We start from the raw sequence: 27,960 nt of genomic DNA, 5'->3' as shown, positions 1-27,960 counted from the left end.
GCGGAGCAGAGCAGGCAGCAGGCTCACACTGCAGGGAAATGAAACACGCTGCAGGTCCCGAAGCAGCAGCAGCACCAGCAACAGTAGCAGCAGAAGAACTGAGCCACAGAGCCGTTCACCACCTCCACCAGCAGCAGCAACAACAGCACTCCTCCTTCTTCTTCTCCTCCTCTTCCTTCACTCCACTTTTCCTCTCTTCTCTGCGGGACGCCACGCACCGTGCGGGATCATGTTTTTTCCTCAGACAGAGTTATTTCTGCCTTATTGGATCGCAGCTGAGTGAAAGAGAAAGTCCACACTGGATTTGAACCTGCGCACTTGTCTTTATATTTTTTAAATTTTTTTTTTTCTGTGTGCCACCGTGGATGAGATATTTAAATGTTTGATGTCTGAATAACTACAAGCGGATCCTGCGCTTTTAAAGTTTTCTCCCCATATTTTGGATTAATTCAGGAACAAGGAGCTGCAGCATGTTGATTTTAGTTGTGATCAGTCTGGCCTTGTTGTCAGATTCAGGTTAGTGGTGTTTCTTTCACATCTATAACTCACATGCATAAACATCCCATTGTCAGAGTTTATTTATTGTGGCTGAGTCCTTCCACCACTTCAGGGACAAGTGCAGAACTCGCCTGAATTATCGTGCAATTTAATATCTGACGAGATGAGTGTTTTTTCACAGAGTCCTGACACAGGAACTCACTTTTATTCAAGGTTAAAAGTGTATCATATAACGCTACACTAAATTATAAAGCTCCGGTGTCCATATTAACCTCATAGATGAACAGTAAAACAGGGAATATGTCTGAATGTCATTGTTGTTAACTGCCATAGATTTTAATGGAGGTTTGGTATTTTAAAAAAAAGAAAAAAGAAATGTGGTTTTAATTTACATTTTAGATGAATAGTTTCTAAATTAGGTATGTCAAAGTAAAATGGCATATACCTTAATTTAACATAATTCTACTCTCTTAACTGTTAATTTACTCCCTTATATTTACCACAATGGGTAAATAATTTACAAATGATGTCAAATGTTAGTCTTCCTGCTATGACCTCCTCCACCTACAGCCAGTTATGTAATTCAGCTTCAACTACAGTGTAACAACAATAACAAAAAAAGCATCCCTCCTGAGTGCAAAACCTCTTAATTTATATATGAGTCGATCTGTGAGGTCTTTTTGACGTGAAAAAAAGAAAAGAAAAAGGGAGCTGCAGGTTTTGAGATAATTAATCCTACAGTGGAAGATGACACTGTGGCCCTGAGGGGGGTTGCAGAAGCGTCTGGAAGGCGTCTGAATGCTGCTCATCTTCCCAGAGCTGCCAAACTTTATCTGTGTCAAAGTCCACCACGCTGGCTGCAGTCTGTGGCAAGCAGGTGCACAATGCCTCCATTATCCCTTTTTGCATAACATTTCCGATCGACGTAAATCACTTGACTTGTGTACATACACACACGCACACAGATATAGTGAGTCACTCTTATTCTCAGCTTGCCAATTCACTCTCACAAACACTTTGTTACTAGATATTATACTAAGGTGTTTCTGTTCACTAAAGTTCAAAGAGTGGCCAATTATTTCTCTTTTAACAAGTCATTATTTATCGGTTAATTTGACCAATTATTAGATGTAGGTCCAGATTTTATGATATTTATGTCTGACACATATTCCTTTCTATCAGAGGGGTAGTCCAAAAGAAAACCATGAGCTCTGAGGATTATCTCGAGTAACCAGGGCTTTGTTTCTGTAAAAACATGTTGGTGTTGAATTTGTAAAATGAAATTCTTTAAAGCTGTGAGTTCCAGAAGTGAAATTGAGTTCACCTCCATTGAAGAGAGAAATCTCAGAGACAAAATCTGGCCAAATCAAAACCATCTGCCTGGCTAGATAAAACTAGAGATGGGTGAACTGACTCTTTATGCTGAGGCATCCTGAGTGCCACACCTTGCCACACCCACACATTCACTTTTTCTCTTGTTTTCTCTACAAAGCTGTTATGTCACCTCAGCCCATATTTGTCAAAGTGCTTGTGTAAACACTCTTTTTTTTCTCCCCTCCTTTCTTTCCATCCATTCATTCAGGCCTGTCAGTGGAGGTGTTTCGTGCAGGTGTGGCCCCTCGCTGTGAGAGCCGAGCCTGTAACCCCCGCATGGGCAACTTGGCCCTGGGCCGCCGCGTCCTCACCCAGACAGTCTGCGGTAACAATGGCACAGAGCTCTACTGCGTCTACGCCGACCCCAACGCCAACCTGGCCTGCACCTCAGCCAAGTGTGCCAAGTGCAACGCCGCCCTGCCCCTCATGTCCCACCTGGCCAGCGCCATGTCAGACTCCTCCTTCCGTCACCCCAACACCTGGTGGCAGTCAGCTGAGGGGGTGGAGTCCGAGACGGTGCAGCTGGACCTGGAGGCCGAGTTCTACTTCACGCATCTCATCATAGTGTTTCGGTCGCCGAGGCCTGCAGCCATGACCCTTGAGCGCTCGCAGGACTTTGGGCGGACGTGGAAGATGCTGCAGTACTACGCCAGTAACTGCAGCGCCGCCTTCGGGCTGGAGGAGGGGAAGGCAGTCACAGGCCGGGTTGGAGCCATCTGCACCTCCAAATACTCCGGGGCTTATCCTTGCAACCGTGGAGAGGTGAGGTGGAAGCTGTGTGTCTCGTCCAGATTGTAAGATATCAAAGTCTGTCTCAAGTTGATTTATCTTGTGCAAAAATCAGAAATTGAGGTAAAAGGGCTTTAAAATCTGGGCTACATATGGAATCTACTATCCTTATACCCTCAATTCAGATAAGGGAAAAACTCCATATAAGCTCCACTCTTTAAAGTTACAGTTCTTAAACGTGCAACAACAGGTTTTCTTGGCTGCTTTCCAAAACAATGAGCTGTGAAAGGATCAAAAAATCCTGCACTGTTGACCACTTAATGAACTCACTTAATGAACTCACTTAATCATGACAGGAACATTTCCTTATGAAGGTCTGAGGACTGAAATGTCTTTACTTAAGTGAGTGCAAGTGATTGATAGTGTGCCGAATTTTTTGATCATTTCACAGTTAATGATCCGACGCAGTGCAAGGACTTTACCAAAATAATGAGCTGAAACATGCTAAAATACTCTGCATAATTCTCTGTATGAGCGACATTAGACCGATTGAGAATATTAAAAAGTGTAATAAATTCAGTTGTGTCTGTATCACATTTACACAGTGAAATCTGATTTCAATTCTATGTTATAATTTGAAAGAAGTAGTAGTGGTATTAATCATCTTTCTTTCTCCCAAATAACATGCAACCTCTAGAGGTGTTTGCATGCCATTATCCGATTTGTATTAGTCCCATTCACATCTGGATTTCATACATTTTCCTCCTCAACCCAAACACAGTCAGATCACTCAGAAAGCAGGTTAATGCAGGTGGAAAGGAGGGCAGATACACATCTGCAGTGGACCGCTGGAGGGGGGGACCAGCGGAGTTTCCTGTTCAGTAGTAGGCAGCTTCTTCTCCATCTCTGTGTTACAAAGTGCTAATGATGTCATATCATACATGCCATCTATGGCAGGTAAACCGTGCTTCTGGACACAGATAGATGTTCGCTCTTTTCTAAACAGATGATTTAAAGTGCACCCTCTCTATCATCACAGCACTTACTGGAACAACTTCAGTTCTTTCTGCAGTAAGTCACGCAACATGCGAGAGTCATACGACGTACTTAGCACACTGAGCTGCCAGGTTGGGGGTAGCATCGCGAGTGTGTGTGTATGTGCATGAGTGAGTGTTTAATAGGCGTACTTTGACTGTAGCACGAGAGGGCTTCCTGAAGCCCATTGATGTTTAATTGAAGCATTGTGTGTCAGGAGCTGCTCTGCAGATGTGTGTGGAGGCGCATGCCAAGCGTGGTGAAGCTCCCTGCAGTGCTCTCATATGTAATGTGTGTTTACGCCCTCTTTGATGGGCTCTCCCTGTTTCGACTCCCTCCAAGTATTCCTGACAGCTGTTATGGCCTTATTCTGCTGCTTTAACATAAATCTTCCTCTATGTATTCCTGCTGTGTTTCTTTATATGTGTGTATGTGTAAACGAGTTTGCATGTCTGTGTTTGTACTCAAGACAGAAGCCAGAAACTCTTTATGCATTTATAACATGATTTCTTCTCTACTCTTTGTCCACAAAGGTGTGAAAATAGCAGCTTTTTTTTTTTTCTTCTCTCTCTGACTCTGAGCTTTGCATGTTTGCTTCCTCACACACCTGTGCTAGGAGCATGACTTTTGTTATCCAACCCCTGCATCAGTGACCCAGATGTCAACAGAGGTCAAGTGTCTGTCAGACCTGCTACAGCTGCTGCTGCTGCTACTCAGCTGTTCACACGTTTTCTGCTTCTTTGTATTTTTGTTGTGGTGGTGAATCACCTATAATGCTGACAGTTGTACTGTCTGTGGCCTGTACAAGATTATTTTTAAGTGTTAAGTTAAATGTAAGTATTTTATGGCTACAACAACTCACTTCCTCTTTGTTTTATACCCAAATATGAAGAGCATGTATGAACATTAATATGCACCTGCACAGTGTAACATCTCAAGATTTAGTATTGGCTGTTGAAATCTTATTTTGACAAAAAATCACTTAAATAGCATTTACTAAAACAACCATGAAACATTAATCGTTTGATTACCGCATTTTTCAGATGACTAATCATTTATGGTTTATAAACAATGACACAACCCCTTTCTCATAAAACGTATCATTTAATGCTACTTTAAGCTTCTCAAATATGCGGATTTCCTGTTTTTATTCTCTTTTATGTCATCGTAAATTTGAACTTTTGGTCAAACAAAAGCTTAAACTTTCTTATTTGGAACTTGTGATTGAAATTTTTCACGATATGCAGAATAAAAACTTAATTGACTGATAAAAACTGGCAACTTGAACTATGAACATATGTCTCAAAGCTTAATAAAGTATTCAGTTCTGCCTCATAAAAAGGCTTATTTGCTCATTCAAGGAAAGATTACCCTCCACACTATATTGAAGATGATAAAATGTCATTGCATCAACAATATGCACTGAGTATTTAAGCAATGTAAAAAAAAGAAAAAAAGAAGATGCATCACATGACTGATAACTCGATTTCACGTTTGCATGCGTGCATGTGTGCGGGATCGCTGTTGAGTGGCTGAGTGTGTTTCACGTGCATTTTTGTAGCGTGTATCAAAGCATGTTGGGTTGCATGTGAGCGTCTGAGCTTTCCGTGATCAGATGATGGGAGCTGTGATGGATAGCAGCGAAGGGAAGGTTTGGGGGTGGAGGGGTGAACAGGAGGCGGAGGAGGTTACAGGGAGCAGGTATTCTCAGCTTTCTGCCTCCTTTCTTTCTCCTGCAAACATGAAAGCATGTCATCTCTTGTGCTGGAAGCTTTTCATGTTCACCTGTAATGTGGAGAAAAGGTTTTGTGTGTGTGTGTGTGTGTGTGTGTGTGGGGGGGGGGGGGGGGGGGGGGCTCCATGTCTTATTTATGAGGTCAGCTGGGCTTGAAGAATGTGAGTGTTTGTTGTGGACTGACCTCCTTAGGGAAGGGAGTGAGAGAGCACACACATATTCTGTCTTTTTTCCTCGAGCACATACACACACACACATCCACAACCATGCCCCTTTCAAATAAACACATACAGTCGGCTCTCCGTCTGTCTGCTGGGGAGGAAGTGCCGTTGCTCTGATGGATGTCGGTATACTGTTGGCTAGACACCCATCCCCCCTCTCTGTTTCTCTCTCCGTCGTCTTTCTCCTTCCATCAATGCCCATTGTGCCTGTTTACCAGATTACAGTCCACAGTGCTTTGATGGAATTAGGGCTGTTAAAGCCAGACTTACTTTAGTTTTCAGACCGAAACAGGAAGAACAATTATGAGTAGACACATGGCCCATAGTGAACCCACTGCCTCGGGCCTCAGTGAGATAAAATTGAATGATAGCTCATTTAACCTGTTACATATTTCTTCTTGTTACATATTTTAGAACTTTTTCACCTGTGTACTTTCGACTTTGCACCTCCATCATGTCTCAGATGTTTCCAACCTCTATAATGATACTAATGATTAATGACCTCTGTAGAACAACTGTTCAAAGACTTTAGAAGAACATCAGTGGTACAGCAGTGATGAAAGGTAGATGCTTTGTGTTCTCTACTCGTAATGTTCAGTGAATGTAAGTATTATTAAAGCTTCCTAGTAGAGTTTCTCTGTAAATAACATGAACAACAATGAACATTTGACTGTTTCAGTTTCAAATCTTAATTTCATCATCCAGTTTCACTCTGATTTTGGTATCATTTATGTTTTTAAACCCAAATGTCGCCCTTTTTTAAAAATTAAAGATAAACACAGATATTTATAGGTTAGTTAAACTTCTCTTAAATATAATTTTACAGACTCTTGGGCATCCCTGGACTCCCATCTCTGCAGCACACAGGGAGTAACATAAACATGCGTGTCATCAGCGTATTTGCGAACTCTAATATTTTGCCTTCACATTCAAAAGGAAACTATGAGGTGTGATTGGGTAGTAAAAGCTCTACGAAGGCCTCTCTAGGCAATGTTTGTTGTGTTCAAGAATGCACAACGCTGATGTGTTTCTGTGTGCAGGCCAGTGTGTGTGTGTGTGTGTGTGTGTGTGTGTGTGTGTGTGTGTGTGGTGTGTGTGTGTGTGTGTATGTGCACGCGTGTGCTGGTGTTGCTGTGGTGTCGCCGTGCTGTCGCAGGCCTTTTGTCCAGCCCTGAGTTATGTGAAGCTGCATCTCCGTCCCTGTCTTTGTCTGGTCCTGCTCTCCGTGCTCTCCCGTGGACCGGCGCCCCTCGTCCTATTTGTCGTGTTCTCTTAATTGCAGACCACAATGCCGTGACCCCGTGACCTTTTCCAACAACAAGGAAATTAATAGTGCTCCTCCCATCACACTCTCGGCTAGTCATCTAGCCAATGAGGGAGCAGCATGGGGGCTTTGCTTGCATCTCCCCCTAACCTTCCACCAAAAACACTCACACGCACACACACACACACACACACACACAATACTCATCCAATAATATCAATGACAGCCAGTCAGTGACAACAACGCACACTTTGGTGAAGAGACACACTGCAAATACACACACTTTTGTTTCACAGCGAGAGTTGGGGCAGACACCAACTTTTTCACCCTGACAACAGCAGCGGTGTTGGTTGCTAGTGGCAGCAGTAGCCATGGCGATGGCAGCCTATAAAGGGATCTTCGATTTGAAGGTCTGGGACGAGACAGGGTGAAGAGAGAGAAAAAGGGGAGAAAGAGAGAGAGAAAGGTTGTGTGCATTCATTCAAAGACACCCAGCACCCTCATGGTCACGTGAGGATGTAGTCAAAGACGACCGGGTGTGAGACCATAGTTTTGTGGCACAAATGGCACCAAAATAAACCCCATTAACATGACAGATGTAGTAACATGAGCAGCATCAATGAAACCGATTGTGTCACTGAATACACTCGTCTGATCCCTCTAAATCATGAACTGGGACTGCATAAGGAGTGAGTTTCTGCTCATTTCTGTTTCAAATGAACAGCGTGCAAATGCTTGTACCAACTTCAACAACACACCAGAGCAACACGTGGAGTCTGATTTGATACAACTGGCTATTGACATGCCTGCAAAGTTTGTCCGGAAAACATCTCCTGAGAATTAATTTAGCTTTATAGCCCGAAGCAATAGTCTAATTAGAGTGGTACTGACCTGCTGCCTCTTAAAACTCCCAAAGCTTGTGAACTATTTAAACTATGTAAAGCTACACATGATTCTGCACCTGCGCTGCCTGTTTCCCCATCTCAAATTCATTCATAAACCAAGTTTGCTGGATAATTGAGAGGAAATTCATTGCATTGAAACTCGGAAGCAAAGACTAGTCATGGCTCAGTGAGTGGCACGCTCCAATAATCATCTGTTTTACAGTCTAGTTGCTAAAAAATGTAGATTGGGCTTCATCAGACAACATTGATTAAAGTGTGAAAAAAAAAAGAGGTCTGGTTTTGTGAACTAATCGAATTGTGATGTGTTTTCTGGTGTAGGTCTCTTTTCTGTTTTTAAAATGTGACACTTGATGTCTTTCTCTCTCTCCTCTTGACTGGCAGGTGATCTACCGTACCCTCCCGAAGTGGGAGTCCCTAGATCCGTTCGGGGTGGAGGGCCAGCAGCAGCTGAGGGTGACCAACATCCGAATCCGGCTGCTGAAACGCCAGTCGTGTCCCTGCCAGGCCAAAGATCCCACCGCTGCACACGAAGCACTTCCCACTCGACACTTTGCCATTTATGACCTGATAGTGAAGGGAAGCTGCTTCTGTAACGGACACGCCGAGCAGTGTGTTCCCGCTCCAGGGTACCAGCCAATGAGAGACCGCACCAACCACGTGGTAAGTGAAGTGCAGCGAGGGACTGTATTGAAAACAATCAATACATAGCTTTCTCCAGAGCTCTCAACCACATCTCAGTGTCTTTATCAATGGATGGACTTTGCTCAGTTGTCAAGGAGATGGTTCAGCTGCCATCACATGACCTTCATAGGGAACGTGAGTTATGATAGCAGCTGGTCGTATATTTCTATGGCATCTGAACAACCTACGTCCTCGAGTGAAGACTGTGAGTTGCAGTTGAGAGCAGAGAAGTGGATATTGAGTTAGGAGGAATTTCGCTAAATCGTACTTAACTATTAAAAGTACACTGTAGAGTTTAGGTGTAAACTTGTTTAAATTGTGTTTCTCACTAACAAATGTGTTCTTTTATAAAAGGCCAACATTTTCACAGCAGCTAGCAGTCTTACTGGCCTTTTGCCAGCACATCGCTTTATTCTCGGCACATTACCGCCACCAGCTGTCAGTCAATGGAATAACATGTACTACACCTTTGTCGACACCAATATTTATCACATATCACTTGCATGCTTGCACACATACTGCATTTGTGCTAGAAGAGCACAACATACAACAAAATAGGAACGCACTTATTAAAAATATTGCTCCATAGCACTAATAGTGGTCAAAGACTGCTGGTAAATTATGAAAACTAACTTTAAAAACATTAAACATGACATCTATAAAAATACAGTTGAATCAGTCGTAACTTTGTATGAATGTTCATTCATTCATAACCTTAAGAAACAGCAGTTTGACAAAAAATAAACTATTTTTTCCCAGAGAACCGGTCGAGCAGTTCAGTACTCGTACTTAAATTGACTTGTTTTGACATTCCTTTCCTTTCTTCGCGTTTCACTTGTTTTGATAATTATCATGGAGGCTTTTTGCATTTGTTTTTATGTAAATCAAGATTATAATGCTTGATACCTGACTAAATGCTTGCTCTGCGTCTCAGTCTCACTTTGTGTTGGCAGTCGTCTTAATAACAGACTGAAGGGAGGGGTGGTGGAGGAGGAAGAGGAGAAGGGGGGAGGATCACCTTTCTCTCTCTCCTGCTTCCTCTGGTCTTCTGGCTCTGTCTAGTCAGATAAAGAGCTGCCTTTCCTGATAGGAAGACAACCAGAAAGATGTAGATATTGATTCATCCGAGGGCTAATGATGGTGATGATGTGTCTGTGCGTTGATAAAGGTGCGAACAGACAGTGTTTCATAGGCGGGTTCCTATCGCGGCCATCTCCAACAGAATCGCTGGACAGCTTTGAAGCAGAGCGGCTGTTCTGCTCCAATCAGTGAAGCTCGACAGGGAAAGTGAGAGTCAACAAGGAGTTTCCCTTACAACTTATAAACAAAGACATTAGATAAACAGTGGTATTATAATATACACAAAGACAGATACTGGCCTTTTTTATGAGAATTGAGTCAATTTTTCACCTCTCACATGATAAATATGGATGCAGGTTCATATTAATGTGTATTTGTGGCTGGTTTTCTATGAGAAGCTCTCCATCTGAACTAATTCTGATGCAACATCTCTCCTGGATATCACATTAGTGCACACACACAGTTTTTATTGCCTGTACTAGCAATTGTTTTTTAGTCTCTCACAGTATTTTACAGCCAGACAAAAACGTATTTTCAGCATTTCAGACATCATTTATATTGGTTATTATGACATTGTACTCCCCAAATTAAAGTGGAAGTACACCACTTTTTTGCTTTATCTTATCATTATGTAGTTTGCACAGTGTAATGGGTATAGAATAACGATACCATCAACGTTTAGACTGGTTTCCTACAAGCCTCGTTTTCACCATGCAATTCTGTCTGCCGCCGTACGATCTCAAGGGAAAATGAAGACTCGATTTTACGGCACAAAGGAAGCGAGTCAACCAAAAGAGGAAGAGGATAGCACTCTTGTTTGTCCTGATAGTTATCAGTAGCTACATATCTCATAATAATTTGTTAGGTGGCCAATCTCTTTCTTTTGTGTTATTGAAGTGTACAAAAGATTCATGTTGCATCTTCTCATTTTTACCGTCTCTTGTTAAAATGAGAAAATGTTGTAAGTGTTAGATCATATCAGCTATTGTTAATTTTTTGTTAATTCTGTGAGTAACTTGTGGGAAGTCCAACATTAAACATCTCTGCACGCTGATGTCTGTACTCGGCCACAGTTTTCACTTTAACAATGTTTTATAATTAAAAGTTTACCAGTTTTTCAGTGAGGAGCCTTTCAGGAGTCACATTCCCCCAGTTGAACTCTCATTTATATCATATCAACAATTTAAGATAATCAACTTCATTATTTTGAAGCAGGTACTTGATTCCAGTGAATCAAGTAGCTTGTAAAATATAATGTGAGCCACATTTAGTAGCTGCAGCTACACTGTTGCGTGTCTTCTACTGTTGAAGCTGAACTTTGGCAACAAAAATTTCTTTTGGGATGAATTAAGTTATATCATGTCTTTGAAGATTCTCAGACATCCAGGTCGTGGCCTTTTCTTATCTTATTTTTTAGGATGTGGCTTTGAATGTGCACTGGGCAGCTGTATTTTTTAGGCAGATATAAGTTATTGAGTCAGATTCAGGAGCCAAAAACCTTCACTGGAACATCCCTCACAAGAATAAGACTCAATATGTGAAGGAGAATGCATGAAGTAATGATTATTTTATGCTCATACTTGTTATCCTATCAGATACTAAATCAATCATATAGTGCAGGAAACGATAAAAAAAGACAAATACCAACATAAGTAACCAGAGTGCAGATATTGCACTATGAAAAACAGCTGGAAAAATGTTAAAGCGCTCATATTTTAGACTGACATGAATCAGAGAAAATGTTTGGTATTTTACATGATGAATGAACACAACGATTCATATGTGTTTTTGAAAGGAAGCTGGAGCTCTTTAAATCTTTCAAATCTGACTTATTTCCATGCCAAGAAATTCCAAGTAGTGTTTTCATCAGGATTTCCTTCTTTTGAGGGATAGAAAATCCTCTAAAGCCATATTTAGACCTCAAGACTGTAAAACTATTCTCTGCTATCCTTTATATTAATAGAAATAAAAAATATTTTAAGGCTCACTTCTTTTTAATGCAAAGCCCAGCTCATTTCTCAACATAAATCGACCAATAAATATTAGTCTAACTTAAAGTCTGACTTTAAGTCTGAACAGTAAATACTTCTCGACTGTCCTGACAACATTACCTCAGGTCATCGGAGTGTCGCTCCGCTGTGTGTGTGTGTGTGTGTGTGTGTGTGTGTGTGTGTGTGTGTGTGTGTGTGTGTGTGTGTGTGTGTGTGCCATGTGGGAGCGTTCGGTAAACACACAGAGGTTATATAAGTGCCTTTTCCCGCCTATCAGCAGTTTGTTTTGTGTCTCCGTTTCGAGCCAGAGCCGACGTTTCTGGCAAAACCCAAACAAGCAGAGCAGCACAAGACAGGAGATGAGGGCAGAGATTACGAAGGGAAGGGAAGGGCATGAGTGTGTGTGTGTCTGTTTTTCATGGCTTTTCATACATGCATATACAGTAAACATATAATATAGGTTTCTATTCTATTCTATTCTACTCTAATCTATTCTAGTCTTTTCTATTCTAGCCTAGCCTAATCTATTCTAGCCTATTCATATAATGTACATTATGTTTGTTTGGTCTGTTGCATGTGTAAGGTGTGTGTGCTTAAGCATGCAATGTTTTGTCTGCTCTGTGTGTGTGTGTGTGTGTGTGTGTGTGTGTGTGTGTGTGTGTGTGTGTGTGTGTGTGTGTGTGTGTGTGTGTGTGTGTGTGTGTGTGTGTGTGTGTGTGTGTGTGTGTGTGTGTGTGTGTGTGTGGCCCTGATACGTCGCGTCATTACTGCCCAGACAGTGTGAACGAGGATGAAGGGACTGGTTTGTTTGTTGTTGTGTTTTTGCGCTCCTGTCCCCCCCACATGGGGTTTTGCGGTCCAGGGTGATTACACTGTCTGTTAGTTTGCCACAAAGCCACACACACACACACATAATGACATCCAGGGACAGCTACTGGAGCGTTAGCAGCAATTAGTTCAGCCAGGATGTGTGTGTGTGTGTGTGTGTTTCTGTTTCACAATCTATCTGCATCTCTTTCCACATTACTTTTCATCTACATTACTATTTGACTCTCTTTTTTGGTTGCACTTAATATTTTTCTCAGTTTCTGTTTCCTATACCAGGTTCAAACGGCACGATATTCGCCCGATAAGATCGTGACCAAGCGCGGCCGCTCCCAAGGCTTGAGGTTGAAGGCCACTATCTGATCCAACTGACCCCCATTCAAAAAGCATCAACTTCTCTCTAGAAACACAAAGTCAATCTTTTTTTCATCTAATCATTATGATCTTAATCTCTAAATTGGGGGCCTCTATTAAGTGTGCTGCTGGTCATTTTAGAAATTATTGCTCCAATGATAAGATTTGAAGACTTATACTGAGTCAGACTGAGTTTAACGTTACGTCATTACGATACCTGCTCTGTTAGTACAATTTAACTAAAGTATATAGCCCAAGTGTGCACTGTGTTAGTTATAGTCCGAGATAGCGTGGTGTGTTTCCAGAGCATGAAAGGCAACACCCCACATTCGTTTTTTGGAAGGTCGTCGCTCCAAACAGAGAAGATGGTGCCGAGCTGACCATAAGCTTCAACTCTGCACTTCACACAGCTTCAAAGCAATCCAATGGATGATGGCATGAGCCTCACCCAGCAGATAGAGTATCAGGATCAAAAATAGGCACCATTTTTTTTTAATTCATCCATCACAGTAGACGACAAATGCTGCCACATCTGAGACGCCACATGATGTCTTGACAAAAAGAAAAAAGCCTAGAGCGTTTGGATGTGTTAGAAATGAGTTCAAAGCTGCCCCATTTTTAACATGAAAGTAGTGTGGAATTTAAACATGCTAACTATCAGCAGCCTCCAGAAATATTTCTGTCAGCAATGTCCTGTATCAGTCCAGCCCTGTTCTGTCCTTTGTATGGCAGAGTTTACATGGTTTGCGTGTGTGCGGCTCTCAGTGTGTACATGTGTTAATTGTCCCGTATCACGGTATGGTAAACATATGAAATGGGTTGAAATACCAGCTGTCTGGACCCGAGCCAGCTACTGCTGGCCTGTTCCCCTTCTTTTCCTTCCTCCTGGTCGTTTTTTTTTTCTTTTTCCATGCCCCTCCTTTTCTCTCTCCACTCTGGACTTCTTCAACTTTCATTAATTACTTCTCCTTCTTCGGTTTTTTGAGATATGTGTCATTAGGTCTCCTGCTTACCTCTCATTTATGCAATTGCTTGCCCTATTAGAGTGATTGAAATGGTGTGTGATTTGTGTAAAATCAGTCATGTGTGTGTGTGTGTGTGTGTGTGTGTGTGTGTGTGTGTGTGTGTGTGTGTGTGTGTGTGTGTGTGTGTGTGTGTGTGTGTGTGTGTGTGTGTGTGTGTGTGTGTTCACCTGCACAGTGCTGGACTGATCCAAGGTCAGTTCAGGCAGAGGACATGTTGGTTGTATTCCTATAGCATGTGGATGTGTTTAACTCTATGTGTGTGTGTGTGTGTGTGTGTGTGTGTGTGTGTGTGTGTGTGTGTGTGTGTGTGTGTGTGTGTGTGTGTGTGTGTGTGTGTGTATGCATGAATCATAGCTGTTTTGTGAGGCAGTGACACATCGCACACCGTGGGAAACAAATTTAGTTGAAATTAGCGTGCATATTTGTGTGTGTGTCTACCTCTGTAATCATTGTATAACTCTCTCGGTTGGTGTGTGTGTGTGTGTGTGTGTGTCCTACATTACAGTTGCACGGTGTAACGCAAACAAATAAAGAGCTTCCTCAGATGCCTTGCCCCCCCCCCCCCTCAATCATTATCCAGCATGCATGGCATTCCAGCTCGCAGGAATGACAAGGAGATTGTTATTGTGCTCTCGGTGCCGCATACTTGCACTCGTCTCATACACACAAACTTGTAAACACACACACACACACTCACACACACACACACACACTCACACACACACACTAAGGCTTTTCAGACCAGAGGCCCGTTCTTGTTTCCAGTGATGAAGCCAAACAATCAATCTCCATTCACTAATTTCAGGCGAGGGAGAGAGAGAGAGAGAGAGACTGGAAAGCAATGGAGTGAGAAAATCAGAGGAAGTAGAGAGGAAGAGGAAGAGAAAGAGATGGAGAGTTATGGAAAAGAAAGGCAAGAGAGAAGAAGAAATGTTGAGATGGAAAGGGGGAAGTCCTCACCTCCACCAGGCCTATTCTCACATGGGAAACTTTCCTCTCCATCACACTGACCTCTTTGTTCCTCCCGTCCTTCCATCTCTACCTCTGTCTATCATTCGGCTGTTGCTAATGAGCTCTCTCTCTGTCTCTGTCTCTCTCTCTCTCTCTCTCTCTCTCTCTCTCTCTCTCTCTCTCTCTCTCTCTCTCTCTCTCTCTCTCGTCTTTGTCTCTCTCTCTCTCTATCTCTCCCTCTCTCAGGTCCATGGGAAGTGTGTGTGCAGACACAACACTGCAGGTGATCACTGCGAGCTCTGCGCACCTCTCTACAACGACCGACCCTGGCAGCCTGCTGACGGACTGACAGGGGCTCCGCAAGAATGTCGGAGTGAGTCGAACATTGACACCTTTTCCACTACAGGAAGTGTACAGCACATATCAAATATTACAATGTTGGATGTTCATGTTAGACGTGACAAAATGCCAAATAATAAGATATGTAGAAGTAATCCCTGTGAGCAAAAAGCACCAGTTTCCAATGTTTTTTTTCTACTTCTAGCCCAATCTGACGTCAACTTGTGACAGATTTCCTTATATGGTCATATGTTCACTGCTCCGCTCTGCTAACATTATGGCATTTTTTCCATTCTTTTGGAGATAGTCACACCAAGCTATGACGCAAATCAATCTGGCACACTTGTGAATGTTTTTTCCATTACACCATAACACAGTAGGGTAAAGAATAAGTAGCTGTAAGAGGTGGGCTGGTCGTCTGTAGCTCTTCATCAAGCCTCATCATCACTCTGGTTGTTTCCGCTTGCACTATCCCTCCCTCCAAAATTCTTCACAATGAAAGACTCCTGTTTATTTAGTAATTTAAAAGCTTTTAATGTGAAGCAGTAAAGCAGGAAATGTTGGGTTTGCATCAGCAGTAACTTAACACACCTGTGATACAGCCGCTCCCTCAATCAGAACAGAGTGGGCTCATTGGTAGAGGGGGGTCTTAAAGAGACAGAGGCTGAACTGGGAATCATGCAAAGGCACTCTGGTGGAGTCCCAAAATAAAAATATGGAGCTAGAAATTAGCATAATAGGTTCCCCTTTAATAACATCTCATGTAATGTGTAGCTATAGTCACTTGTACTGCTTTTATTTCATCCTTTAGTCTCTGCTCAGGATGATACGTTCAGGTTTCAGGTAGTGAAAGAAGTTCTGTCAGTAATGATTGGTAAAGCATATTTGGCATCAACAAAGAACATTAGAATGAACAAAATATAAAAGAGACCTATTTACTACTGCTACTGCAAAGAGGGCTGTTACTATAATGAAAAAAATTACAATTTCCAAGTCTTGATATGTATTTGGGGAGAAGAAGGAGCTGTAAGAAACAGAAATATCTGTAATGCATCATGACAGAGAATTACAGTAGGGCAAACTAAAGTGACTCAAAGTTGATTTAGCAAATCCCTGACGATGTGCGATCTCTCCCACAGAGTGTAAGTGTAACGGGCACGCTCAAAGCTGCCATTTTGATTGGTCGGCGTGGCGCGAGTCCGGCCAGCGCAGCGGAGGCGTGTGTGACTGTCTGCACAACACTGAAGGACGCCAGTGTCAGAACTGCAAGGCCGGCTTCTTCAGAGACCCCCAGCGACCGCCCACCGCCCCCGACTCCTGCAAACGTAAGACACACACACACACACACACCAAAACATACATCATTCACCTCTCACTAAACACAAGCAATCATAAGTAAACATGCGTGGGCATCTTTTGGGGTATAGAAAGGTGAATTTAAAGAAAAAACACCCAGAACAAAGTCAATCATTTGCTCTGTGTGTGTATCTCATAAATACTCATTTCAAAGTGTCACAATATTTGATTTAAGCAACCAAGACCATTACTCAGAAGATCAGCAAAACTTTGCCAGCTGCCGCCCCAAATTTGACCTTTTTATGCATCTGGATTGAATCTTTAGGCTGTTTTTGTTTTATAGCACAAAGCAGGACAAGGGTGCTGTAAACTGAACCAGGGGTTTCAGAGTGTCTGGTTGTGGTAGACGATAAAAACAGTGAAAGAAGAGTGATCTGTTCTTATATACTCATCTTGTTTTAATGAAAGAAGGGATTATTAGGAAATGACGTCTGAATGTTGAGAAGCAGCAGTAACAGAATCCCTGTTGTGAAATTATGACCACCACTGATGTCAACCGTGATGAATTTACTATGCTAAAACCAAATTATAAGAGTTAATTTGCCAGTTAGTGATGTATTCTAGTTGGAAGAAGTGAGCATACTGTGAAAGAATTTGCTTTGAGCAGTTCTTCCAGTGTTGAAATTCATCTAATTTTTCAGTTATTAAACATTAAAAACCCTTAAATTGCTCAAGTTTGCAGAGATACTAAAGAATATTAAAATTTTGGGGAGATGTGCGGACGACTCTAGAGGGTCTAAATAACACATTTTTTTTTAAATACAGCTGACACATACACGTGCACACTTACAGTAGACATAGTGTAGAAGATTGCACCTGCTGTGATATATATATATATCTTTTCAAGTATGACATCTATAATTTTCCTGTTTAAATAATGAATACAAGTAAGTTGAAAGATGAACTATGTGTTACTAACTTTAAATGTGATTTTTGGGATTTCATTTCATTTTTAAGTGTTTTAGTAGGTAGAAATGTCTTGTTCATGTTCAGAAATACCACATATTTCCCACTTTTTTAGTTTTAATCATTCAAAAATGATTATATGGAGAAATGTATCTTTAAAAAAGTAATCCAGGTACTTCATAATATGTAGTTAACGATCTCAGTCACTGCTCCATTAAACACCCAAAATGTTAACATCACCTCAGGAATTCAGGAATTTCACTGGTAAGCATTAGATGCAGGGACTTTTCCAAACAGCGCTTTTTGTTTTGGCAATCTGACACTCAGAAACCCACAAGTGCAACATGTAAAACACACTGTAAGATGTCATAAAGCGTAATTTATCATATCCAGTGTTAATAAAATGTTGCTGGTGTGAATCATAACCTCGTACACACTTGCAATGCCACTGCAATTTCATCCTCGCAAGGAATGTATGAGGACTGCGATCACAAGCCGGGACGTGCTGGATGACGCTGATTCCTGATGGGCACCTGGCTGTGTGTGTGTGTGTGTCTGTATGTATGTGTGTGTTTGTGTGTGTGTGTGAGACTGCAGACAACCCATGCTTGCGTCCAAAGTTTACACCATAGTTAATCATCAGATGGTGGCATACCTGCGTCTTGACTCGAAGCTCAACACACAAGCCCACTTGTCCATCTCAGCTTGTTTTGCCATATTTCATGTGTGACTCACAGCTCGAGTAGCTTCAGGGTAATCATTGGTTGTAAATGTGTGAGGGTCCTATGTGTGTGTGTGTGTGTATTTGTGTGTGTGTGTGGGTGGGTCGAGCGGCGTGCTGTCCTCCAGTGATGAGACAAGTCTTAAGTAAACAAGAGATAGGCATCTATAAACACAGAGCAGTGGCTACATTCTCCCTCCGATCATCTGTCAGATTTGACCCAGTATGCTAGGTCCTGCAGGTATGCTGGACTTAAACGCTCAGACATGTGTGTGCATTCATGTATGCACACACGTCTCCTTAAAGGATGGGTTTGCAATTTTTCAAGTCTGTCTTGAAACAACAGTCAGGTACTCAAATGAACATAGAAACATAGTTTTTCTTGCTGTAGTGCTCCTGTTCATACTGACCATTAGAATATCATTTCATAATGTACTTATAATGTAAGTGATGGAGGACAAAATCCACAGTCCTCCTTCTTTCTGTGCAAAAAAATGTATTTAAAAGTTTATCTGAAGCTAATATGAAGTCTTTTTAGTGCCAAAGTCCCTCTTTTTGTTACTATACTTCCACTACAGCTCAAGAGGCAAACACAAAGAGGGAATGTGATGCTAAAAAGACTGTAAATGTGTCAGATATCCACTTGATATGACTAACTCAAGCTTCACATCTACTTTTAAATGACTGTGTGGACACACTGTGGATTTTGGCCTAACTTACTTTGAAAACATTTTTTTAAGAGTCAGTATGAACAGGAGGAATGATTACAGCGAGGAAAAACTTCACTTTGAGCACCTGACTGTTGATTTAAGACAGGACTTGAAAGATTGTGAGTCCGTCTTATGAATCTAAAACAACTGTCAATTTGCACCAGACCATACAAAAACATTTAGTTGGAAACATTCAATTTTTATCAGTCAGAGCTGTGTTTCCATGTCTTTTTTTTGTGTCTTTTTTTTTGCACCTGAAAACTCACCTGTAATCTTAACAGTGGAGGCTGGAGAGCTAACGATTCTCACTGACAGCTGATTGATAGGGAAAAAAAGGAGCGACGGCATGCATGGAGAACCCCTGAGACGAAAGGTGCAGGTTGTGAAATCCCGCCGCAGACGCTTGCTGACAATGGAGGAATTTCCCTCGGTTGTGAGGAACATTTTTTTCATACCAGGGATCCGAGGGGCCCGGGAAAGAAAATACTCCACGCAAGCTCGTACACACCAAAACACTTAAGCGAGGGAAAGTTACAGTATGTGTTTGTGTTGAGCTTGTTGCCTATACATTGGGTGCTCTTTTTTTGGGGCGGTTGTTCAGGCAAGTGTCCTGTCATGTCTCAGCACACACTCGTAAAGTTTTTCATTGTCAAAGATCCCCGCAGAGCTCTCTTAAACACACACACACAAACACACAAACACACACACACACACACACACACACACACACATATATACTCACATTTACATACAGGAGTCCTTGTGTGATGACCCCTCTTCATATGCTCATAAAATTCTCACACAGTTATATAAACACATCGCCACACGTGTTTGGGCTTTACATGCAACTGAGGTTGTGCTTTAATCTCTGTTAATTATTAACATATGCAGGCTGCTCACTAAACAATAGCACATACACACACAGACACACAAAAACACACTTTTCCGACTGATATCAGACCTCTTGCTCCTCTCTTTCTGGAAATTATTGCCTTTTAAGTGTCGGTATATTTTCAGTAGTTCTGTGCGGTTGTGCGCATGTCCTCATCTATAGATCCGATATCTTTATGATTTTACTGATATTGTACACTTTAGTCTTTATGATAAGGTTATCTTATCTTATCTTTGTTCTCCCGGGTGATTCGTATGATAAAGACAGCAGCACATCTGGGAAATCAGCAGGACCGATGTGACATCTTTTTTTTTTGTAAGTTTTGCATAAAATACAACCTTACCTGCATTTATTTTTGGAGTTTAACACCCAACTCACCTTGTACAGCACAGAGGTACATCATATCTTTAATTCAGGTGATATAATCACTATATATTTTTAAACTTCAACCCTCAAATGGCTGCAATTCTTTACATTATCCTTTAATCTGTTGATTATTTCTATTAGTTTATTCATACTTTAGTCTATAAAATGTCTATAAATGTCAAAGCCCAAAGATATTTGATTTACAATAATAAAAGATAGAAGAAAGCAAAAATACTCACATTTTAGAATCAAGAAACAAGACATTTTGGGTGTTTTTTTTGTTTCACAGAAAGCAGAAAAGTAAGTTTGACAATTGATTGTTTTAACATTAAAGTCATAAACAGCGAATCGGTCTGAAGGTAAGACAACAGTGAAAATACAGCATTAGGCTTCATTGTTTTTTTTATCCTTCACTCAAAAGTGGTGCTGTTTATCTAGAAACTTATTTGTGGTATCACTGCAGGAATACTTAACTGAATGTTTGGTAAAAAAACATGGACACACACTGTAAAGAAAGATTTTATTGCTCAGGCTTAATGCAGCGACACTGTACTGTCGTATAGTAGGAACTAATAAAAGAAACATGCTGAAAAATAGACTTTAAACTCTCTCTTTTAAGCTTTTAAGCACTCAGAAAAAAATTTAAATTTAAATATCTTCAAAATCATGACAAGTGGGCAAACTCCACCTGTCGAGGAAGACTGTGTGACAGGATTGAAAGCCTCAGAACAGCTACTAAATGGACCTTGTGGTTATTTTGTCAAATACTGTTTCCAGGGTCAATCTTAGTTATTAGTTTACAGTTAAATGTTTAAGTGAATTTAATAGCATATCATGAATTTTGATTCGATAAAAGACAACCTCTCAAATTATATCTATGACTTAAAGTTGAGTATTTTCCCTTTATAAACTAGAATGAAAAAGAGCATTCATTAAAAATAAAAATAGAGGTAAGAAGGCAGGGAGACAGGGCTTTGAGTTTACTGTAAATACTTGGAGTCATTTACTGCCAGTGAAGCTTCAAGCATCATTAAACTGTAGAGAAATGGCTCCAAAACAACACCCCCTCTTTGTTTCTCCCTCCTCGTCTTCTGCTTCTCCGTCACCACGTCTCGCCCCTTCCACCCCACTGCCTCCCCCTCCCTCCCTCCGCGTTCTCCCTCTGCGTCTGCCCCCGAGATAGGGACAGATTTATGGGGGAGGCCCGACACCTCCTGCAGGGGTCTGGGTGTCTGCGTTGACAACAGTGGAAAAAAGACAGCAGACAGTAGTTTTTCTCAGACTGCCGGGGGGAAACACGGATGAGTGTTATGTACTCTGTGTGTGTGTGTGTGTGTGTGTGTGTGGGGAGTGTTTGCCACGCAAGTATATTGTTTTTGGAGGTTGTTTAAGGAACACCATATCAGCATACAATTAGAGGGGACACGAGGGAGGGAGAAAGCTGCAGAGGTGTGTTTGAGATAAGAAAAAGAGAGAGGCCTTTGTATTACAAGCTCCTGCAACAATACCAGACAGACAAAACCGATGACTGATGAAATACTAAATTGTGGTGATAAATCAGGATTTGTAGGTCAGCAAAGGACCTTTGCACTCCTTTCATGACTTTTAATTTTAAAGTCCTGATTGTTTTCTTTTAATATAGATTTAGTAAAAAATAAAGTTTTAATGATAAATGGAGCTGGTGCAGGAGTGGTTAATGGTGTAGACGAGAGGAAATTTAAACATTAACAGTATAAGTTTCACAGCTGCTAATGCCAACAAAATGTCAAGTATCAAATGAATTATAAGTATGACTAAGGGCTAAGTTATGCTTGAAAAGCATTAGCTCATATGAAGTGTTGTCTGACCTATAGCTTATATATAAAGATGGATGTAGTGAGGTGGGACGTCACCTATTGGTTTTGATTAGAGCCAGTTTGAAGCCCTGAGCCAAAACATTTTCCATTAGGATCCAGGATCTTCTGAAAAAGGAGTGCCGGGTGTTTCCTTTTCACGCTCTTGAAAAAACACCAGCCCTCTCTCTGTTCTCTATCTAAAAAAAAAATACCCAAAAAACTATGTTAAAATGCTACATGTTTATATTCAAATTGTCAACTTTTTCCTCTCTCAGCATGCAACTGTCATCCCTTGGGCTCCATGCCGTTCCACCTGGCCGACGGCTCGCACTGCGACCCCTCCAACGGAAACTGCATCTGCAAACCGGGAGTCGGCGGAGCCCACTGCGACCGGTGCATGGTGGGATACTGGGGCTTCCACGAGTATGGCTGCCGTCCATGTGACTGTGCAGGAGACTGTGATCCGTTCACTGGAGACTGCATGTTTGGGTAAGTAAAGAAGAAAAAAGATCACAATGCATGCACTTCATAGGAGTTAAAGAACAGAAAAGAGATTTAAAAGGAATTAGAGGACTCTCCTCAAAATGTGAATAGTATTAACAAAAAGCAAATTTTCATCTGTTTTTAAATATAAGACAAGAATTTAATGTCTAACTGAGGTTGAGTCCTTGTTAAATTCTTAAAGTTTTCCTCCAAAGCTCAAAATAACTTTTTGCAATGTGACCACAAGATTACTTCTGTTAAAGTAGAAAGTTTGGCCTTATGGTGCAGATAGAGATGCCAAAACATTAAGATTCGTGAGTTTATTCTTGACCTTGGAGACAGGAATTGGAAAAACAAACACCACAAAATGCTCAGAGGAAAACAGAAGTTTAAACATCTGCAAATTTCATAGAGATCTGGCGTCCCTGTTATCTTAGGCATAAAGGAGACATATCATGCTGTTTGTGGTTTTCTGTTATTCATTTTTATTTTTTATCCTGTTATGATGTCAGATTTTTATGTCGATGGTTAAAACTCCAAAACTTGAGGTGAATATATGTAAAAATGCCAGGACATCAGCCTCCTTTGAACACTTCATTTGCAAAGTTACCTCTACGTCCTGCTCATGATGACATCAGATTGTTCGCACATGCTCACAAACAGTCTGTTCAATAGTCTTTTTTGCTAAAGTTGTTAATTCCATATTTTTGTATATGTCAGATAGGAAGAAGTTTCTAAATGGGAAAAGAGGTGAAATCCTACTACTATTGTTAGTTTATGTAGCCTCCAAAGTCGGAGGAAGCTGACTAATCTAAGCAGAATGTGTTTTATCACGTAGCCTTGCAGAAGCTGACCAATCAGAACAGAGTGGGCTCATCGGGAGGGGGGCCCTTAAAGAGACAGGAGCTAAAATGGCCTGTTACAGACAGATGCTGAACTGAGGGGCTGCATAAAGGACCATAAATAAGGAGTTTTTTAACTGTAGATCGTGCACATACTCCCCATAATATGAATGAAGATGTGGAAATGTGCATGATACGTCCTCTTTAAGACACTTACCGTGGGATTCAGGGGATATTCGTTGCATATCTCGCTCTCCCTCATTTCCTGTCATCTCTCTAACGTGTCAAATTAAGACATAAAAAGCCCAAAAAGGTTTGTATGTACAGAATCATGTAAATGGTGGCTATTGTATTTTGAAATCATTTATATTTGCCAAAGGAAAATATAGACCTGACATTGTAGCTGGTAGTTACTGAGATAACCAACTCTGGAGCATAAACCAAACACTAGCTAGATCTTATCAAACCTTATCAAACATTTTCGTATAATAGAAGTGGTAGTTCAACATTCGTTATTATCGTTCCTCGGAGTGTGTGTGCTAATGGAGAAACGTGTTTGTGTTGCAGCTCGGATCTGGACCTGTACAACTTAGAGGGAAACTCCAGCGAGCCAGTCAGGATCTTCAGAGCGGACGAACTCTTCTCTGCCCTCCACTACTCAGGTGAGATTGAGAAACTGTGTGTGTATGCAAGTCTCTGCGTGTGTGTGTGTGTGTGTGTGTGTGTGTGTGTGTTTGTGTGTGTGTGTGTGTGTGTATGGTATTCATCCTCCTCCACAGTCCAGTGACCAAGCGTTAATGGTTAAGTAATGAAAGTCTTGATAGGGCCTCAGAAGGACATTAGACAAAGGTGTGTGTGTGTGTGTGTGTGTGTGTGTGTGTGTGTGTGTGTGTGTGTGTGTGTGTGTGTGTGTGTGTGTGTGTGTGTGTGTGGACCGTTTCCAAGTGTCCCTTCTCTTAGACCCCCCACACCACACCACCACCATGTAACTACAGCTTTCATAGGCACATTCCTCACTGGACACACACAATGTTCTTGCATCCTTAGGACGCTATGTACAAGATCTGAGACCACACACACAGTAACACACACACACACACACATAACATCAGTTATAGTACAAATATTAATGTGTGCCTGTGTCTGTCCCCTGCAGAGAAGTGTGAGTGCAAAGAGCAAGCCCTGACCAACAGTAAACTCTTCTGCACCATGAATTATGCATACGGTAAGACGTCCTCACACTTACACACATAACTGTAACTCATCAGCTGGATTCAAGTGTCAAAAATCTAATATATTAATGGAATTAATTAAAAGAATCATAATGGAAATTCATACATACTGTCTGTACTACAAATAGCCTGTAATTAGAATATACTTACTTTTACAGTTTTGGGCATCGCTTCTACTGCTGATAAAAACATGAGTAATAGCAATAAAGAAACAGCAAAGCTCCAATTACAAAGAATTATAACTATCAGATAAAACTCCCTTTGAAGCCTGTCCAGCTACCAAATACACCAAGCACACTGCGAACACAGTAGCTGCCATCTTTAAGTCCTCTTGTGTAAAATATATCACCTCTGGTAAGAGATCATTTTTAGGTTAAAAGTCCTCCCAAGTTTGACACTTGGCACACAAACTGGAACACTAATGTTCTTTTAACATCTTGCCCTCCTCCTTCTCCTGACTCCCTGTTTCCTCTTCCTCACATTCCCTCCCTCAGTGCTGAAGGTGAAGGTGCTGTCGGCCCACGACAAGGGCTCCCATGCCGAGGTGGAGGTCAAAGTTCAGAAGGTGCTCAGTCAGAACGCCAAGGTGAAGATACAGCGGGGTCGGGTCACCCTTTACCCCGAATCCTGGACAGCGCGGGGCTGCACCTGCCCCATCCTCAACCCAGGTCAGACACACACACACACACACACACACACACATTGTCACACTCCGGTACAGCTCAGAGGTGAAGATTAGGGTGCAGCCAGTTTATAAAGACTGATACTTTGGATTGAAATGGATAAAAATATCAATGAATGATGAATAATGACCTTTATTTAACACTTAACACAAGTTAAGTATTAATGAATCCATGTGTGTTACAAAAATATGATTTGATGCTGGTATAGCATTAATCAGGTCAACAGTGAATCAAGCAAGCTTTATTATATCAGTTATACAGTATCAGAGCATGTCTGGACGGTATCTGATCTTTGATTAAATGACAATAAAATATGATGAGGTGTTGTGATATAAAAAGAGGGAGAGGCAGATCAGTGGTGTTTCCTCCCTGGAGTCTATTATTTTCTATATCAGCACACCTCAGAGTGTATTATTGCACTTATACTACACCATGGCCAGCAACCACAGGCCAAAAGGGCAACAGTTGGTTTGCAGTCAGTTTGTGATGTGTTTATTTATAGATTACAGACACAAAAAGAACATTTAAGCCATTTTTATTTATTTTTTTCCCCCAACATGCTTCCAGTATGTCAAAACACAAAGAAACATAAAGAAGCACAAGACATTAAACATCAAAATATACAATTAGATCCACAATTTAATAACGCCTACATCAAAATACCAAAGTACAACCAGGAAAATTTGAATCCATACATAAGTCCTAACCCGACTTCTATTGGTCATTTTTAACATCTGGATGTGTAACGGAGGGCTGTTGCACACCTGGCTCAGCAGTCCTACCCTTCTGAATTCCTCCCATTACACAGAGTTTGAAGAAATGCATTCAATAAATACCGAATAATATTATTTAGCATCACCTACAGTTTGTTACCCGTCAAAGTGAGAGCAGAACAGACATAATCAAAATGACACTGTATCAACGATGAAATGAGACGTCTCTTAACAGAAAAGTCAAAAGGCCAAGCCAAAAAAGGAGATTTTGCTATGGATACCCGCAGCTGAATATACCTTAAGTACATGTCATTTGAAAAGTATGTGAAGGTGGAGTTTAGTGTTTCTGAAATGCACTTAAAGATCTACAAATCAATGCAGAACAGGGTGTTACTGGTAAATCTAAAGTCACAAAGTCTTGCAGGGGAGCCAACACGCACAGCTCGAAGATCCTTACAGCAACACATGTCAAACAACCTGATATGTTGATACAAGCTCCTGTTGGCAGTTGGGTTTGAAAGAGCAAAAAAAAAAAACTTTCACATTTTACCCCCATCTGTACAAGTAGAAAAAAACAGCAAAAACATCTCTGAATGACAAACATGTACATTCGCTTGCATGCGGCCCACAGAGGCACGTTCTCATCCTTTAAATTTCAAAGGAGTCAGTATCTGAGGTTTGACAATTTAGAGAATGTGCAAAACATGTATGTTATGAAATGTCGAAGAACACTGCAGCTAAGAAATAGGATAATATTTTGTGTCAAGATGTTGCCAGTATGCAGGCTTACAAAGAAAACAAGAAACAGACACCAGTGTTTTCCTTAGCTGGCTGATAACATCCTGATTAGATATGCAGCTGTCTCTTGAAACAGTCGGTATATTTGACAACGTTTTTTTAAATTTAATTAATTATTTCTTTGTGGCAAAGTATGCTTGACCTGTTGCCCTCATTTCTCAGGGGGGGAGTACCTGGTGGCGGGCCACTCGGACCGTAAGCAGGGTCGCCTCCTGGTCAACATGAAGAGCTTCGTCAAGCCTTGGAAAGCCAGCTTGGGGCGCAAAGTCCTTGCGCTACTCAAGAAAGACTGCAACTGGTAGACGGACGGCGAGAAACACTGGAGGATAGATGGACACATGTGGACAGACGAGACTGTTGTTAACAAAACTGGATTTGTGTTTTCTTGTCCTCCAGGTGTGGATTAAATCGCACTGGGCTGGGGGAGATTTTTGGGGGTAACAAACTGACGACTAAAACCCCACCTTTGCTCTGCTTTGTCCAATGGGAGCATGATTCTGCTGGTGAATTGTTTCAGCTTAAAAGCACACAGGACCTAATTTTATAAAGACATATCTGTCTCACATCTGAGAAAAACTGTCACTCTTACATTTATGTGTAAGATTCAAGCAAAAAATTTCCTTTGCTGTCGCTGCTGCAGCTCGAGAAATTGAGGAATTCAGCACTATGGCCAATTGTTCTCTAATCTGAGTGACTGAATGTCCCCCAGGACCCATTGACACACATTTAAGAAAACACACAAAACTTCTCTTCCTCTCTGCAGCACTTTAGCCGAAGATGGACTGAGGACATATGGACACTTAAAGAGAGAAGGACATACACACATACACACACATACACATATACAATCACACTATGTGTAGTGTGACTGGGAATGGAGCTCATCCATTCCCTGTGTGTGTGTGTGCTCAGTTACAGTGGACACACACTCACAGAGGCAGCAGTGTGTGTGATGTGCAGATGTAATGTGCAAAGCACCCAGAGTGACGCTGAACAAGCCATACAAGCCACTACAGGTGGTTCAATCTTAGCCAGTCCAGGTGTGCCTGTGTTGAAATCGGAGTGAATGGGTTTTACCCCAAACGTGAATGTATTTGCCTGCGAATGTGTGTGTGTGTCTGAATGTGTGAGTGTGTGAGAGAGGAAATGTTTGAATGCAGAGGTATATTACGAGCACAGTCCAGATTCAGTCCAGCTCTGCAGCTTTTCTTTAGGTTTGTGTACTCAACAAAAAAAACAACAGCCGTTCCAATGTTTATGATACCGCGTTATGTATATTGATTCATCATATTACACTCCACTGCTGAATTCAGAAAACTCTTGTTATTCCTTCCTTTGTGCTCTTGTACAGTATTATTTGTATATATCTATATAAATATTATTGTTCCTCTTTGTCCTTGTGTATGGTAATATCAA

At 41.3% G+C, this 27,960-nt stretch overlaps 1 protein-coding gene across 1 annotated transcript; it reads left to right on the top strand.

The window, feature by feature from the left end:
- The first annotated feature begins 21 nt into the window (after nucleotides 1–21).
- On the top strand, nucleotides 22–27,934 carry ntn4 (netrin 4). Its single transcript, XM_062444024.1, has 10 exons — nucleotides 22–516; nucleotides 2,081–2,634; nucleotides 8,143–8,421; nucleotides 14,915–15,041; nucleotides 16,147–16,332; nucleotides 22,069–22,282; nucleotides 23,686–23,780; nucleotides 24,275–24,343; nucleotides 24,845–25,018; nucleotides 26,707–27,934. Exons 1-10 carry the CDS (start codon nucleotides 471–473, stop codon nucleotides 26,844–26,846), a joined length of 1,884 nt encoding a protein of 627 aa, XP_062300008.1. The 5' UTR covers nucleotides 22–470; the 3' UTR covers nucleotides 26,847–27,934.
- Nucleotides 27,935–27,960: the final 26 nt, after the last annotated feature.

Source organism: Scomber scombrus, chromosome 22, assembly GCF_963691925.1.
Source record: "Scomber scombrus chromosome 22, fScoSco1.1, whole genome shotgun sequence".
Classification (NCBI taxonomy): domain Eukaryota; kingdom Metazoa; phylum Chordata; class Actinopteri; order Scombriformes; family Scombridae; genus Scomber; species Scomber scombrus.
The sequence above is the reverse complement of the archived record's forward strand: the minus strand, read 5'-3'. Positions and strand labels throughout refer to the sequence as shown.